The sequence below is a fragment of the Canis lupus genome, chromosome 18 (assembly GCF_011100685.1).
Source record: "Canis lupus familiaris isolate Mischka breed German Shepherd chromosome 18, alternate assembly UU_Cfam_GSD_1.0, whole genome shotgun sequence".
Taxonomy (NCBI): Eukaryota; Metazoa; Chordata; class Mammalia; order Carnivora; family Canidae; genus Canis; species Canis lupus.
Genome location: NC_049239.1, coordinates 6,841,916 through 6,857,371, shown reverse-complemented (window position 1 = coordinate 6,857,371; position 15,456 = coordinate 6,841,916). Strand labels below are relative to the sequence as shown.

The window sequence follows — 15,456 nt, the reverse complement described above, 5'->3', positions numbered from 1 at the left end:
GCTCAGATATGTGTGTATTACTTCCAGCTCTCCCAGTTTTGAGGACTTTTCCACCGCACCCCTCCATGTATTACGTACTCTACCATCCATGCTTCCACGTTTAGTTTGTTGGTTTTGAAATCTGAGAAGCAAAGGAATTTATCTTTATCTTGGGCTCCCTCTACTGTCTGCGATGGTTATTTATCAACAAAGAGGTACTTCAGCGCTCAAAGTGTTGGTAATAGCTGTTATTGGTTTGGTTTGGTTTGGTTTGGTTTGGTTTGGTTTGGTTTGGTTTGGTTTGGTTTTGCCAAGAGATACTTGGCAGCCACAGGTGGGCTGAAAAATACACTGTGAATTTACCACTTACCAAAAGGATGATTGGAAGGGATCACATCCTTCCATTCTTCCTCTCAAGAGGAAGGGCAATCAATTAAAGTTACTAAGTATTAGATAAAGGTCATCCAAAGTTTCAGGTACAGCATCCTAGAACTGGAGCGAAAAGTGGTTTTAACATTCCCTCACTGACTAGTCAGTGTGTCTCAGATTTAGCAAAGAAAGGATTCTCCTGCATCAGACTGTCCGCCCCCACTGGAGGATGTTTCCAGTCTTCCAGCTGTAATTTGGGTGGCCCACCAGAGTGACAGGGTGGAAATGGTCAAAGGAAGAAATAAAGTAAACATCAGGTTTCCTCTTTAGACAATAGTAGAATTTGAACATAGGTCATAGTTGAGGAAGCCCAGATACTACTTAGGAGAAGCTGAGTGCAAGAGGCTGGTTTGTGGAAGGCCAGGTCAGTTCTGGTCCCTCCAACGTCACGGCAGGTGCTGAGGGCAGCGTCTAGCCTTCAGCAAGTATGCAACCGTGAGTTCTACCTGCAGAAGACCTGGCAGTGTGTCTGTTTCATATGACTCAGTAGTTTGTCCTTGACTTTTCTTTTTGCCTTGCACTAGACTGGGAAGCTCGCATTGACAGCCATGGGCGGGTGTTTTATGTGGACCACGTGAACCGCACGACCACCTGGCAGCGTCCGACAGCAGCAGCCACCCCTGACGGGATGCGGAGATCAGGGTCTATCCAGCAGATGGAGCAACTCAACAGGCGGTTGGTGATCAGCATGTGGTTAACCCCTGGGAACCCCTGGGAGATGAGAATGGCAGCCAGAGGACCCACCCCCCTTTACCCTTTCCTGCTCAGATTGTATGAGGAGACCAGAAAGTAGTTCTGTATCTTAAGAAACCCATCTCCAGTAGGTCCCTGGAAAGCTAGATTTAGAATTTGGGGGCAGGAGACCAACCAATTTCAAGATGGGGAATCCTCTGAACTTCCTGATGGCACAAGGTCGAAACCAGGTGTTCTTAGCCAAGGGCCCATAGACCAGCCCCTGCCCCAGGTGTTCACTGAGGATGCCCTTGTTTCATGAGCCCTCCAGAAGTTGCATGCAAAATTATATTTTTCTGTCAGACTGTTCCTTATGTGTCATGAGATTCTCAATAGGGCTCAGAACTCAAGTAGTTTAAAACATTCCAAGGATGGGTTCCGTAGAATACTGAGAGCTGCCTGCAGAAAAACAAACTGCATGAACCACTCTCTTCATGTCTACCCTGGTCTCCTGGTTGCTATACACTCAGTAATTCCTAAAAGGCTGCCATCCTGGAAAAAGAAATGTCTAAAAACACTTTTTGAGAGTTGGGTTGTCTTCAAACTAGAGCCTTGCTAGTGAAATTGTAGAGATGCCATTTTGCTTTTCCTCTACAACGGAGACCCTCAGTGGTATTTTTTTCATGCTGCAAGCCAGCGTGAGCATCACAGGCAAACTCCTGCTTCTTCCTTAAGGCTGGATGGCAGCTCCGGGATCCTCTCAGTAGCCGGGAACACAAACTGCAGGCTTCGACTTCGGCGGAACCCGCGTGCCACCTCATTAGGATGCAATAAAGTCAGAAGGAACGATGCAGAATAAGGAACTGGAAGTTAACTGTATCAGCCAGAAAAATTAAAGGGACAATTTAGTCCTGTGAAAAACACATGGGGGCGAAAACCGGAGCTTCGGGTTCCTGTTGTACGCCAAGGAGCACGCCCGGTGCAGATCCCCAGGATGCTCTTGGGGCTTGAGCATTCTCCAGCACCAGCTGAGCGTGTCGGGTCCCTAATGAGAAGCACGGGGGGGTGGGGGGGTCCGTTGGCAGTGCGTTTCTCTACGGTCATCCCCAGGTTTATTAGCTTTATTAGCTACGAGTGTGCCGCAGACCCGCGGGAGAGCCCCCTCTCGGTGATCGCATCAGAACCCCTGTAACTACACGGGGGGACCCGGCAAGCTCATTTCACATGGAGACTGGGTGCAGGTTCCAGAGGCAGAGGGAGCCTGGAGATCTGTCCTGGCAGAACCGGAGCAGAGGGGCTGTTAACTTGGTTAGCAAGGCTAAGAAAGAGGGGGAGCATCAGCAGGCCATATCCAGGAGAGGTGCACCCCTTGCACCCCGAGCACTGAGAAAGCAGTGCACTGAAGCAGAAGCGACCCCCCCACCTAGGACGGAAGAGGCTACGGACGTTCATCGTGTCCAGGTTGTATAATATGAACACCGGGCCCCATCCATCCTGAAGCAGGCCCCTGGAGAAGCTTTTGCAGGCTTCCCTGTGTAAGTTCCTGTGCCCTCCCGAGGACCTGGACACCCCCAGAGAGGCAGCCAGGCTCTGCGGGACAGGAAGGCTTTTGCAGGCTTTTGCTGCATCTGTCTGGACAGAAAGAAAGAACAGGAATTTGGGGACTTGAGAAAGTATTTATTTCTTGTGAGAAAACCCCACTTAGGGAACGTCAGATAACCCTGAGATTCGCAGCCAGGCTCTTCAGCACTGATCGTATCCTATTGCTTTGAAGCATGTAAAGGTTTCCAGTGGTCTGACATGATGAGCAGCCACAGAAAGTTGCCGCCAGCTTCTCTCCATCCCCACGGGGCCCATTTTTGATGACCCGTGGTTGGTCCTCAGGACGAAGTTACAACAATCCCTGTCTCGCAGCAAAGCAGAAATATTTCCCAGTGTCGCAAGGAAAACCTTCTTTCTCCATGTCTAAGGTCTTTGGCCAACTTGACAATTAGCATGAGAAACATGGATGGGAGAAGAGCAAACTTAATGTTGTACGTGTGGAAGCTCAGAGAAACAGGCGCCCCAGAGAAATGACCAAAGCAGGCAGCTTTTGTACCTTTGAGGCAAAGAAACATTTTTTTGTGTGTGAAGACTTGACAACAAAGTTTGGCCCAGGGGTAGGTAGTAAGTTAGTGAAGAGGAGCAGGGTTTGGTTACACAGCCTTCTTCACCCCAACTCCCTGTCTGTCCCTGGTGATGGAGCTAACGCCACCCTCCAGGTGCGGGCAGGTACCTTCCCGTGGGGAAATCACTCTGCCTTCAGGAGGACGGCGCAGGGTCGGAGCATCCTTCTGCGTTGGTTGTTTCTTAAGTAACTTTAATTCAAAATAATCACTATGCCCCAAAAAGGCATGTTTTGGCGTGGCCTGCCCTGGGCCCCATCAGAGGAGATTCCCTGGACCCCCAACAGTGTGGTTCTGAAAGCCATTTAAATGCGTGTGTGCAAGGCAGTGCACACTGAGAAATGCAGACTGTGCAAAGAGCCTGTGGTGAGCGCGCTGGACCTGGCCACTCCCCAGACGCAGCTCAGCCTCCCCGGCCTTTAGGGCCTCACCACGCGCTCCAGCTGCATAGACATGCCTTCCACATGGGTCACGGCTCCATCCTGCAAGGGCCCAAATGTTGGGTGGTCCCTGCAATAGTCCCGGGACCCTCCACGCGGAGCCAGCAGTGGCGTCTTCCGCAGTCCTGTGATCAGTCATGCCTCCCTCTCTTCCTTGTCCTTCTATGTGACCCCCCGCAGGGTCTGGGTCGGTGAAGGCCTCACAGGCCCCGGTGTCCAACAGTCTCTCTCGTTAGTCCTCACGCTTTCAGAACATCCCAAATTAACTCAATTTACCCTCACAGATATTTATTGATCACGCAGACAATATAAATGCATGTTCTTACTTTCAATAATCAACTAGAGTTTTTTTTTTTTTTAGTTATTTGGATAAAGTTTTTTTTATATTATTGGGGCATAGAGGTTTTAAATAGGAGAAAAGGTGAAGTATATATAATTCTACTACCCCAGGGTTTACCTTTTAAAAAAAAAATCCCAACTGTCTTTAATTTCCATGCGTACACGTAGGCCTTGGGTAGCCGTGATAATGTATACTTAGTTTTATATTGTCTTCTCACCACACTGAGCGTTTGCATATTGCTACGGAGCCTCAGAGTATCATTTAAAAGGCTGTGTGGCATTCCAGTGAATGGATGAACTATAGTTAACTTAATTTGCCATATTGTTGGATGTTTTCCGTATCGCTTTTCATCGCTATTTTGGAAAAGGCTAAAGGCCCTATTAAATATTAGTATTGCCTCATAGTAGAGCGGTTCCTTGGGGTTATATTCTCAAAAGAGCAGGCCACAGGAGATCGCTGTGGTTTTGGTATTTGATATCCATGCCTAATGTTTTCTAAAGCATCTCTGCGGGCTCGCTCGCCAGCAACAACAGCTTCCCGTCCATCCCATCTTTCCGTCTTGGTTTTGTTGACTTAAGAGGTGCTCCTGGTATGTTTGGTTCTTACACTTCACTTCTTGCAGGGGAGGGTCAACTTTTTTTCCATAAGCTTTTCTTCTACCGACTGTAGCTCCTCCCATGAGAATTGTAGGGTCTTGGGCTTTGTTTGGTTTTGCTCAGTTTTTGAAGGGTTTTTTTCTTGTTTGTTTTTGTGTGCTCCTGTGTGTGTTCAATTATAAATCAGATATTCCAGCTGGCCTTCTTACCAATTTCCATAAACTCTTAATATAAAATCTGGCATTTTTTCTGCAAAAGAAAAAGGGGGGGAGTGGACACAGAAGCATAATCCTTCATGAGATATAAGAGAACCTGCTTTCTGGCTTCCTCTCTCGTCTTTAAAACAGAGCAGGCGTCCGAGGCTGTCATCCTGCCCTCACTGAGTGATCCCTCCACAAACTGCCGTGCATCCTGCTTGTCTCTGAACTTCAGCAGAGATCAGGGGCGGGGTGTGCTACCTGGGATTTGAGGCTGCTGACTCAGTAATGGCACAAGACAACCGAAGTCCAACTGAGGACACAGCAGGTTGTGAAATTACTGGCATTTGCATCATCGAATAAGATCACATTGATTCATTAACATTCTCCTCTATGGTCGCTGCACTTTGGGAAGGAAAAGTGAGGCTACAACCTTCTGTTTGTCTGGCCCTGTTCTAGGGATCTATTGCTGAGTAACAAATCACCCAAACTCGGTGGCATAAAACAATGATTTCTTGCTATCATTATTACTATTACTATGCACCACCGTTTTTATTTCTCATGGTTCCCATGGCTGACTGGGTTCAGCGAAGCCATTCTCTCTCAGGTATTGTCTTGTGGTTGCGGTCAGAGGGTGGCTGGGGCTGGCGACCCACGTATCTGGAGGTTGATACTGGCTGTTGGCTGGGGCCTCAGCTGTGACCCTCACCCCAAACCCGTGGATCTCTCATGTCACCTAGGCTCCCTCGCAGCTTGGCCACTGTGCTCCATCCCAAACTGTCACTTACATTATCTTCAATCAGTCAAGGTAGCCGCAAGAACATCCCAGGTTCAAGGGGAGGGTTTATTGATCCTACCTCTTAACAGATGAGTAATTCGGTTCTGGAAGAGCATGTGGGACTAAAAATACTTTGAGCCATTTTTGGCAAATGCAACCTGCCGTGACTCATGTAGGGGATCCTCCCGACAGCAGCTCCCTGGGTCTTCGGCAGTCCCATTCCTCCCCTGGTCAAGGTGACACACTTCAGCAGCTTCTCACTGGCCCACTCTGTCCCTCCCACCATGGTGGCACTTCCTGAGTTCCATCAGAGAGAATGTCACACACAACCTTCCGTCCCCTTCCACATGACCTGCTGGCCACAGGCATGTTGACGTGGAAAATAAACAAGGGCATTTCTCTATACAATCCTTTGCCCATTCCTGCCCCCCTCTATGTTGTCTTATTAGAGGCCTTCTCAGGGATGTCTCGCAGTGTCTGCTGCAGGCAGGGGTGTCTCCTGATGTGTCAGGAGTGAGTGGTAGAGCCTCTCTAGATAAAACACTACTTAAAGAAAGCAACCAGTGATTCTTAAACCTAGATGCAGGTAATGCTACCTAAAGGACTTCTTAGAAATGCAGATTTCAATTTTGTCTCCATTTCTGTGATCCTAACAACCACCCAGCTGATTCTCTTGCAAGTGGTCTGGAGACCACCCTTGAAAAAAATTTTTTAAAAAAGGAATTCCTTTTGAAGGTCAAGTCAAGAGGTCTCTGGTCTTCAGAAGGCCTGCCACAGCAGACCTTGTCTCTAACGGTACGTCCCCTGCCCCACGTTGGACTGTGTTTGGAGACCTGGTATTCACTGCTCCCTGGACTCTCGCTCTCCTCCTCTCTTCACACCTCCTCCTCCACCCCCACATCTCTGTCCTGGGCACAGGACTCGTGTGGCACATTCCCTTGCCCGTTGGCTCTTGCATGCAATCAGTGACCTCCAGGTCAACACGTCCAGACCCACACCACAATCTTCCCTCCCCTCCTGCCTGTTCTCCTGCAGGTCCCTTTCCAGTGTTGGCTCCCTCACCTACCTGCCTGAGGCCCACACATCCTGGTACCACCGGCGAGCTTCTCGGGGTTCCCCAAGGGTGAACTCCTCTGTGCACCTGATTCTATATTCCTTCCCTGCAAGCTCCCCACAGGTTCATACTGGCTTCCAAACGTAGGCACCCCGGTGCTTCCTCGTCTGTGTCTCACACATCAGGACAGCCTTTTCACACTGTCACAGTCGTGGCTTACCTGCCATTCCCCTGTGCGCTCGGAAGACGATATCGCATTCTCATCCTGACTTGGGTCTAAAAGTCCAGCACAGGGCCTGGGCATATTGGAAGAGGTGGCAAATATTCAGTAAGTACCTGGGAAGGTGATGGACTGGCCGGCTGACTGGATGCATCGTCAACTTGGGAAGAAAAATAAGATGAGCCTTCAGATCAGCAGGAAACATTCATTTGTGGGCCCGCATGTCACAGTGTTTCCACAGTTCCTGTCAGTGGTATCAGTTAAAGATAAGTGAGTGGAACTATTATTCTGATTTGGCGACTCATTACCATAATGTGAAAATAATTTGATCATCTTAGTTGTAACATTTTAAGTTCTCCCCCAAACCTTCGTTCTAGGCTTGGTCTGGTTTAGTTTAATGCAGGCCAGAGGCTGTGTGTGTTTTGTGACCAGTTATCCGTGTTCATGTGTAAAAAGTCACGACACTTGAAACGTGTCACAGTTTACAAAACAGAAAGAAGTCCGTTCATCGGGGGGTCCTCGTGCTGCCAGTTGTTCTGGTGTCTCACGGGAACTTTCGGCATTCCTTTCCTGACATTCAAGACAGTTCTTCACAGATTTCTCCAGTTCGTTGATTCAGAGCATCAGCCCCCAACAAGCCAAGAAGCAAAAGTTAACTCCCGTCTCTCCATTTTCTGATGCAAAGGTATCAAAATATCCAGCGAACTATTGCCACAGAGAGGCCCGAAGAAGATTCTGGCAACCAAAGTTGTGAGCAGGTCCCAGGAGGAGGCAGTGGAGGAGGTGGGAGCGACTCAGAGGCCGAATCTTCTCAGTCAAGCTTAGGTAAGGGGGGTGCGGGGGGCTGAAGCTGTGACCCCTACCCTGCCCCGGGGGACGGATGGCCTGAGGGGCTCAGGGTGGAAGGGGAAGAGGCTTGGTGCCCCCAGTGGGAAGCACACCGGAGTTTCCCACCAGGAACGTAAAGGAGAAGTAAGAAACCTCATACTCGTGCATCAAGGCCATTTTTCCAGGGGCCTCATCATTTCTCGTCAAGTGAATTTATTTGTTGGTGGCTTTAAGAATTTTCCGCTTATAAATAAAACAGTGCAATTAGGGCAGCCCGGGTGGTTCAGGGGTTTAGCGCTGCCTTCGGCCCAGGGTGTGATCCTGGAGACCTGGGATCGAGTCCCACATCGGGCTCCCTGCATGGGGCCTGCTTCTCCCTCTGCCTGGGTCTCTGCCTCTCTCTCTGCGTGTCTCAAATAAATAAATAAAATCTTTAAAAAAAAAAAAAAAGCAATGCAATGAAAATTCATGGTCTACTTCAAAGAGGCTCCGTGCCAAGACTAGGAATAATTATTTGTGTGCATTTAGAATAAAATACAAGTGCCCCCGAGGCAGCAACCTGGGAGCAAGGGGTCTCCCGGGGAGCTTACCGTTAGCACTGCCCCCCGCACCTGTGCGCCTAACCCGGTGGCCAGGCATCCGCCAGGGGCCTGCTTTTCACTTCTTTGAATCTGCCTGAGTGCAGCTCAGACGAGAATATTCAAAAGGCACAGAAGACTGGCTTCAGCTCTTCTGCTTGCAACGATGTAAGGGCATCGCAGCAACATCCCGATGCACTTCCTCGGAGGGGGCGCCGAATGATGGCCCGTCGGAAGCTCGGGCGCGGGGGAGCAAGCAGGCCTGTGCCTGCAGTTGTGCCAGCTGTCCACCCTCTCCTGCGAGGCACAACAGTGGGCATGGTCGTGCACATACCCAGTCCCACCAGCCACTGGAATTGTGTCCCTTCTCTACATTTTACCAGAGACACTAGCTACGCTGACTGGTTTAGGTATTTCTTTTTTTTTTTTTAAGATTTTATTTATTTATTCATGAGAGACACAGAGAGAGAGAGAGAGAGGCAGAGACACAGGCAGAGGGAGAAGCAGGCTCCACGCAGGGAGCCCAATGTGGGACTCGATCCCAGACCTCCAGGATCAGGCCCTGAGCTGAAGGCAGACGCTCAACCCCTGAGCCCCCCAGGGATCCCCTGGTTTACATATTTCTATTTATTAATTTCTCAGAGATGTGATAAAGTAGCCGAATAATTGAAAGCAGAAGGCAAAAAGGAAGAGAAAGTTTCTTTCTGAGTTTGGTATTGGGTAACAAACTGTCCCAAAGTGTGGAAGCTTAAACCTCCAGCCCTGCATTTGTCCCCCAGGTGGGCAATAGCGGCTGAGCCCCAGCAGGCTCACACACGCGTCCTGAGTCCGCTCTCCAGTCAGCTGTGGGCCAGCTGGCCTGACATGGCCTGCTCCCTAGCTTCTCATCTTGTACCAGACTAGGCCCAAGCTTGTTCTCGCAGTGGTGGCAGCGTTCTAAGGGACAGTGGGGATGCACAGACTTCTCGAAGCCCTGGCTTGGAATTTGTGCCAGGCCCTGTTACTTGAAGCAAGGCACAAGCTAGCTCAGTTCAACAGGGGGAGAAGCTGCACAGTCTCATGCAGGGGGGTGTGGATGCAAGAAGGTAAGAACTGTGCTCCTTTCAGCAAACAACCATGACTATGCTTAGCAACTCCTGAAGAAAAGAAGAAAAAAGCCCCTGTAGTAGAAGGGACGAGATGTTCAAGCACTGGACCTCACTGAAGTCATGCAGGAGCACTCGTAGGAAATAATGACTCTTAACTGGCACATGCACAGTGATACGACAGCTGGTCCTACACTATGACACCTGATCAGGTCACTGTCGGGGACAGCAGTCGGCTCCAGCTGCCCCATAGAGGCCAATACACGGGAGGCCGGGGCAGGGGGGTTGTAGAGAGAGAAGTACTGTATTTGAAATGACATTTTCCAATGCATTCATTGCTTTGCTTCACTTTTTGCAGATCTGAGGAGAGAAGGGTCACTTTCTCCGGTGAATTCACAAAAAATCACCTTGCTGCTGCAGTCCCCAGCGGTGAAGTTCATCACCAACCCTGAATTCTTCACCATACTACACGCCAACTATGTGAGTGCTCCAGAACACACAGGGAGCCCACCTGGCTGCCATCAAAAACTCAAAACACTCCTTTGCAAAAGTTATTTGATAGATTATAGATGGTAGCATTTTAACTCAGGCAAGATTGAAAACAAACAAAACAGCTTGATCCACTCTTTTTACTGTCTGTGAGGCCCCCCACAAAGGGGGGGAAAAAAGCTGGATTTGGCAATGCTGTTGCTTCTTCAGGTTTTTGTTGGGCTCAAACGTATTAAGAACCATGAAAGTCATTTAGAAACAAATCCGTGTTTCTATTATTGTTAAAATTTTAAAGGAATAAGATTATGAAGTTGACAGATTCCCTTCAGCCTGAATCATTTTTATAAAATCACCTTCATTAAGGAAATTTTAATATAGATTTATCTTAGATAAATATCTAGTTTTCCTTTTAATAAAATTAGTTGTTGAAGTATCATGCTTAAGTTAAATTTAATATGTTTACATATATGATTATTTATCTCTTTTTTTGTATTTTCAAGAAAGCAATGACATGCTATCACTAGATTCATTAATTCTTTCATCTGATGAACATTTTGTGTAGACAGATGCAGATCTAGGTACGGGCGTCACAGAGGCAGTGTGACACCTGAACAGCACAAGCTTCCCAATTTGTGGAGCAACAGACATGTACAGAGACCAGTCTGAAGTGACAGGACAGGGCCCAACCTCAGGGAAGAATGAAAGGCTCTGGAAACACAGGAGATGGGACATAGGAGAGCGTCCCTGAGGAGGTGGCTGCTGAATTGAGTCAGGAAGGTTGCAAGTGGGTGGGAAGAAGCCCCAGAGAGAGGGAAGAAGGACACAGCTGTGAAGGGGTCTGGGGTCGGGTCTGCGAGGATAGGACGTGGTGGGCAAAGGTGGGAAGAAGGGCTGGAGGATAAGTAACAAAACTCAGGGTAAGTCATGAAAAGGAGCCCTAGCTATACTTCAGAAGCAGCAGAACCAACAGCAGTCCTAGGCATTTGCCTCATAGGATCAGGTGTTTGATTAAACATCTTCTCCAGTAGAAGCGCAGGAAGACTGAAGGGCGGTAAGGTTAGAGGCTGATCCAACCCACAGGTGAGAGATGATGGAGGCCCCCCCTGAGGAAGGGGCCAGGCATATAGAAAGGGGGAGCATGGTGATGGAGGAGGGCAAGAGTGAGGACTCAAGAAAGTCTGAGTCCTTTCCACTTTGAGCACCTGAGTTAGTGGGTGTCTCCATTAGCAGGTGCAATTATTTGTTTAGGCGACAGAGGCCGTGGCCAGGGAGGAGACCAGTTTTTTGCAGGTTATATTTGACAGTCCTCCGGGACATCCATTGTTAGACCCAGAGCAGCTGCTCACTGGTGCAGGGGTGAGTCACAAAGGGGGACAAGGATGCCAGATATTGTTGCCCTGAAGCACTGGCATCAGGTGGCCCCTGGCCAGGAAGAGCCACCGCACCAGCCTGCCCGGCAGCGAGCAGTGTTTGCTTTCACCACATGCACACCAGCCTTGTGTACTACCATAAGGTCACCATTCGACACTCCTGAAGCATTCTCCCTTTCTTCTCATCCCCAACCCCTCCATACACAAAAGTTGGCGACACACCTCTGAAGTCTAGCCTTCGATCCCCAGGGACCCTAAATGGATCCTCCTTGTTGTAGACATAGAAGAGGAACAAGGGCAGACCGGTGCAGCCAGAGCAGGAAAAGCAGGGGAGAGACAGGAGCAATGCTTCCCGCAGTAGAGGGAGACCCAAGGGAGCCTGGCCTAGCTCTGGGAGGAGGAGGGGGAGGAGGAGGAGGGGAACCTCTGAGATGCACCCAGAGGACGACAGTGCCCAAGGCTGCGGAAATGCCCTAGAGATCACAAACGGGTCCATGTGTGTTGACAGTGCACATTGAATTTTTGAGCAAGATGTCCCCTTCTGAGGCTGCCCCCTCAAGGCCACGAGAAATCACTGTGTTAGCCATCAGGTTGCAGTACGTCAAGGCGCTCAAGGCGTACTTTGTGCTTTTCCTACCCGCCCCCCCCAACACCCTATCCCAATGGGCCCTGGCCCCCCCTCAGGGTGCCTACCGAGTCTTCACCAGTAGCACCTGCTTAAAGCACATGATCCTGAAGGTCCGGCGGGACGCCCGCAATTTCGAGCGCTACCAGCACAACCGCGACTTGGTGAACTTCATCAACATGTTTGCAGACACGAGGCTGGAATTGCCCCGGGGCTGGGAGATCAAAACGGACCAGCAGGGAAAGGTGAGTGTGACTCCTGTCATCAAAGGGCTCCGTATCAGAAAAAGACCCAGGAGGAAGTGAGGGGGGAGGACAGGAAAGGTGTGTCTCAGAGACAGGCCATCAGCCACCAGGAGGAACAGAGAGGTAACTGCGGGCAGCAGGGCTTCTGACCTGTGTAGGCTGTGGAGTGTCATCCCTGCCCTCTTGCCCGCTGATGCCAGTAGCAGCCCCACCAACTGGTGATATTGCCACAGATGTCCCCTGGAGGGCAAAATCCTGCCCGGTTGAGAACTGCTGCCTGTGTGCTTGGAACTTGAAAGCAGAGTCTGTTCAATGACCTTTCTATTGTTATGCCTCCTTAGACAGCTGACTCTCAGGGAATGAAATTATCAGTTAAATGGGAATGGCATTATTAGATTACTTGTTGTGATTTTCCTAATGAGCCTTCAGTTCTCATTAAAACCACCTGGCAAACGGGCAGGGCATATTGGGCCCATGTGATATTCCTGGCTTGCGTTTTGCCTTTGTGTGACCTTAGCCAAAACATCTTTCCCAGCGATGCTTTAGAAGCCTAGCTGAGTTCGCTACAGCAAAACTGTTCTTTCTTAATCACCACCAGTCACATCAATGTATTTATAGGACAGGCCAAACCGTTTATTAAAGAAATGTCTCTGTGTAATCTTTTATGATCTGCAGTAAATCCCTCCCTCTTTTAGGGTCAAAGGAATCACGAGTTTTGTCAGTAGACATGTCCCAGTGGGAAACTGCATTACACAGTTTCTGTCCTCTGTCATGGTGAATGTGTGAAGCCACAGTTCCCCAAAGTGGGCTGATAGGGTGTCATTGTCCCCTGGGAACCACAAACTCCTCCCCACAAACCCCTTAGCATGTCTCAGGACCTGGACTCTCTGATGTGAAGAAAGGATGGTCCACTAATGCAAGTCTGTTAGTTCAGTAAGTACGTAGGACCAGCTCCTGGGCAGTTGGTTGAATTGGAAGAGGGCCTGGGGTGGGGGACATGGTTTATGTAGTAGAAAAGCCACTATAGCCAGAATCTGCTCCTAAGGACCTTCTCTTTTACTGGATGTAAAAGGGAATGACAGTGACTATGCTGTGAGGGCTTGGAGATGTGCGTCACAGTGGGAAATAAAGATGTTAAGCCAGGACAGAAAGTAAAGGAACATCTCATCAGAGCTGGGGTGCACAGGCCTCATCTCAGCGGTCTGTGGTCCATATTTACGTTTATTACTTAACTAAGTTGCCAAGAGTCCACCACTATGAATCAATGAACAGAAAGGGTCATTACGGTTTATTATGCAAATAGCACACTAATGCAAACAACTTGCTTAGCCTCAGATCTTCCAAAGGTCATAACTACACGCAGCTCTCCCACTAGGGTGCAACTAGCCAGAGGCCCAGTGGAATGCCAGGAAAACCCCCACCCAAGCCATCAGCCCTGTTCCTCCAGGGCTCATCACACCAGCAAAGAAGCACAGCAGCTGAGACATGCACCAAGAATTTTAGTTATTTTGAAATGCGTATAAGAGAATTTCTGGCAAAACATTTTCCCCTAATTCTGTTTAGTGAGATGGTATCATATACAAGAAAGAAGTCCTAAAATGAAGAAGACTTGAGTTTTGCTTTCAGTTATAACACAAACCAGCTGTGTGACGAAATGCATATACACACACACACAAAATGATCGAATTCCTTATTAATTGAGCGCACACAGACTCAGAGTTGGCAGACAAAATCTCTAAGAAGCATACCAAGTACTGAATTGTTGGGGGGAAAGTAGCCTTAAATTAGAAATGTGTTATCACAATCCATAGAGTAGAGAGGAACAGTGGAGGATAGGGGGTAAAATAGGAGTAGGGGGACGTGTAGGAGCACCGCCCCATCCCATTCTAAACACGTGACCTGGGGCAAGTCCCTTTACTGCTCTGAGCCCCACTTTGTTCATCATAAAGTAGCACTAATTATTATTACCTTCATGATTTTATAGCCACGTGTAGAGTAAATAAGTGAATGTGGGAATCCATGATAATACAGCAGATTAGTAATGTCTGTGGGAATTATCCATACAAAAAAATAATCACATCAGACTGGCAACTGGGGAAAATACAAAAATACTTCATTGCTAAAGCCCATTGATAATGGAGATAGGTTTAGAAAAACATTTTTGGACTCTATCCTACAGGCTCATCCCTCTGACTTGGAGAGAATGTGCTGTACAGGAGTCTGGAATTTAGGAACACCACTCACTGAAAAATCAGGTGGTGCTAGCTCTCTATGCAAAAGATATCTTCATAGATGCCAGAGAAGGTTCCAGAATGCCACATTACCTTCTTGTTTCTTACTCTGGCCAATCTACTTCTTGTTTTATTGACACATGCAAGATGACAGCCTTCGTGTTTAGGGTATATGTGGTAGGAATAGAAGGACCAGGGCTAGCTGTTTGATGTCTTTGAATGCATGATCATCCCCACAAAAGGGGACAGGGACAGTGCCCTGAAAGTTGCACCACTTCAGGAGGACCAGAGTAAAGGGCCAAATGGCATCTGACTCATCTGTTGTCTTGAAAGCCTGAGAAAGGAGGTCACAGCCTTCTTCCAGCTTCAGTAGAGATTGGCTGTGGACCGCAAGTGGATTCTAGGCCTGAGTGAGGAGGAGGCTTATCATCTGAGAGGGGGTGTGGCTGCAGGTGGTGGGGCAGGTGACATTCTGTCTGTGGCCAGCATAGGGTGGAGCCAACCTCTACTAAGGAATGAACACACAACAGCAAAATAAAAAGGAACCTGTGAAGACCTACCACTACATGAAGGAAACAGAACCTTTATCTGAGAAAAAAAATATATCTCATAGTATAACTTTTTTCAGAAAACAGAAAAATTTAAAAGGTACCTGCTTATCATACCCAAAATGGTTTAGGAACATATCACTTCTATTGAACAAGAAGGAGCAGCCAGGAACAGAAAAAAAAAGCTGAGAGGAAGCAGATGTAAGAAAATAGACCTGCCATATGATCTGGCAATCCCACTTCTGAATATATATCCAAAAGAATTGAAATCAAAATCTCAAAGAGATATCTGCATTTCTATGTTCCTTGAAGCATTATTCACAATAACCAGAATATGGAAACAACCTAAATGTCCACTGATAGATGAATGGGTAAAGAAAATGTGGTATATAAAAAGGGAGGTGGGGAGTGGTTAAATAAGTGATGGGGATTAAGGAATACATTTGTCATGATGAGCACTGGGTGGTGGAGGGGAGTGTCAAATTACTATATTGTCAACCTGAAACTAATATTATACTGTATGTTAATTGGAAATAAAATAAAACCTTTAAAAAGGTATGTTTGTAAACTTATGTGTAGAAGCATAT

The 15,456-nt window shown here is 48.2% G+C and overlaps 1 protein-coding gene across 3 annotated transcripts in view; it reads left to right on the top strand.

Moving 5' to 3' along the window:
- The window catches only part of HECW1 (HECT, C2 and WW domain containing E3 ubiquitin protein ligase 1), a 440,242-nt gene that overhangs the window by 339,748 nt on the left and 85,038 nt on the right, over positions 1 to 15,456 (top strand). For all 3 annotated transcript variants that reach the window (XM_038562644.1, XM_038562645.1, XM_038562646.1), the window contains 4 exons: positions 933 to 1,083; positions 7,556 to 7,695; positions 9,720 to 9,841; positions 11,905 to 12,090. In XM_038562644.1, coding sequence (XP_038418572.1) covers positions 933 to 1,083; positions 7,556 to 7,695; positions 9,720 to 9,841; positions 11,905 to 12,090 — 599 coding nt within the window. The remainder of the gene's footprint in view (positions 1 to 932; positions 1,084 to 7,555; positions 7,696 to 9,719; positions 9,842 to 11,904; positions 12,091 to 15,456) is intronic.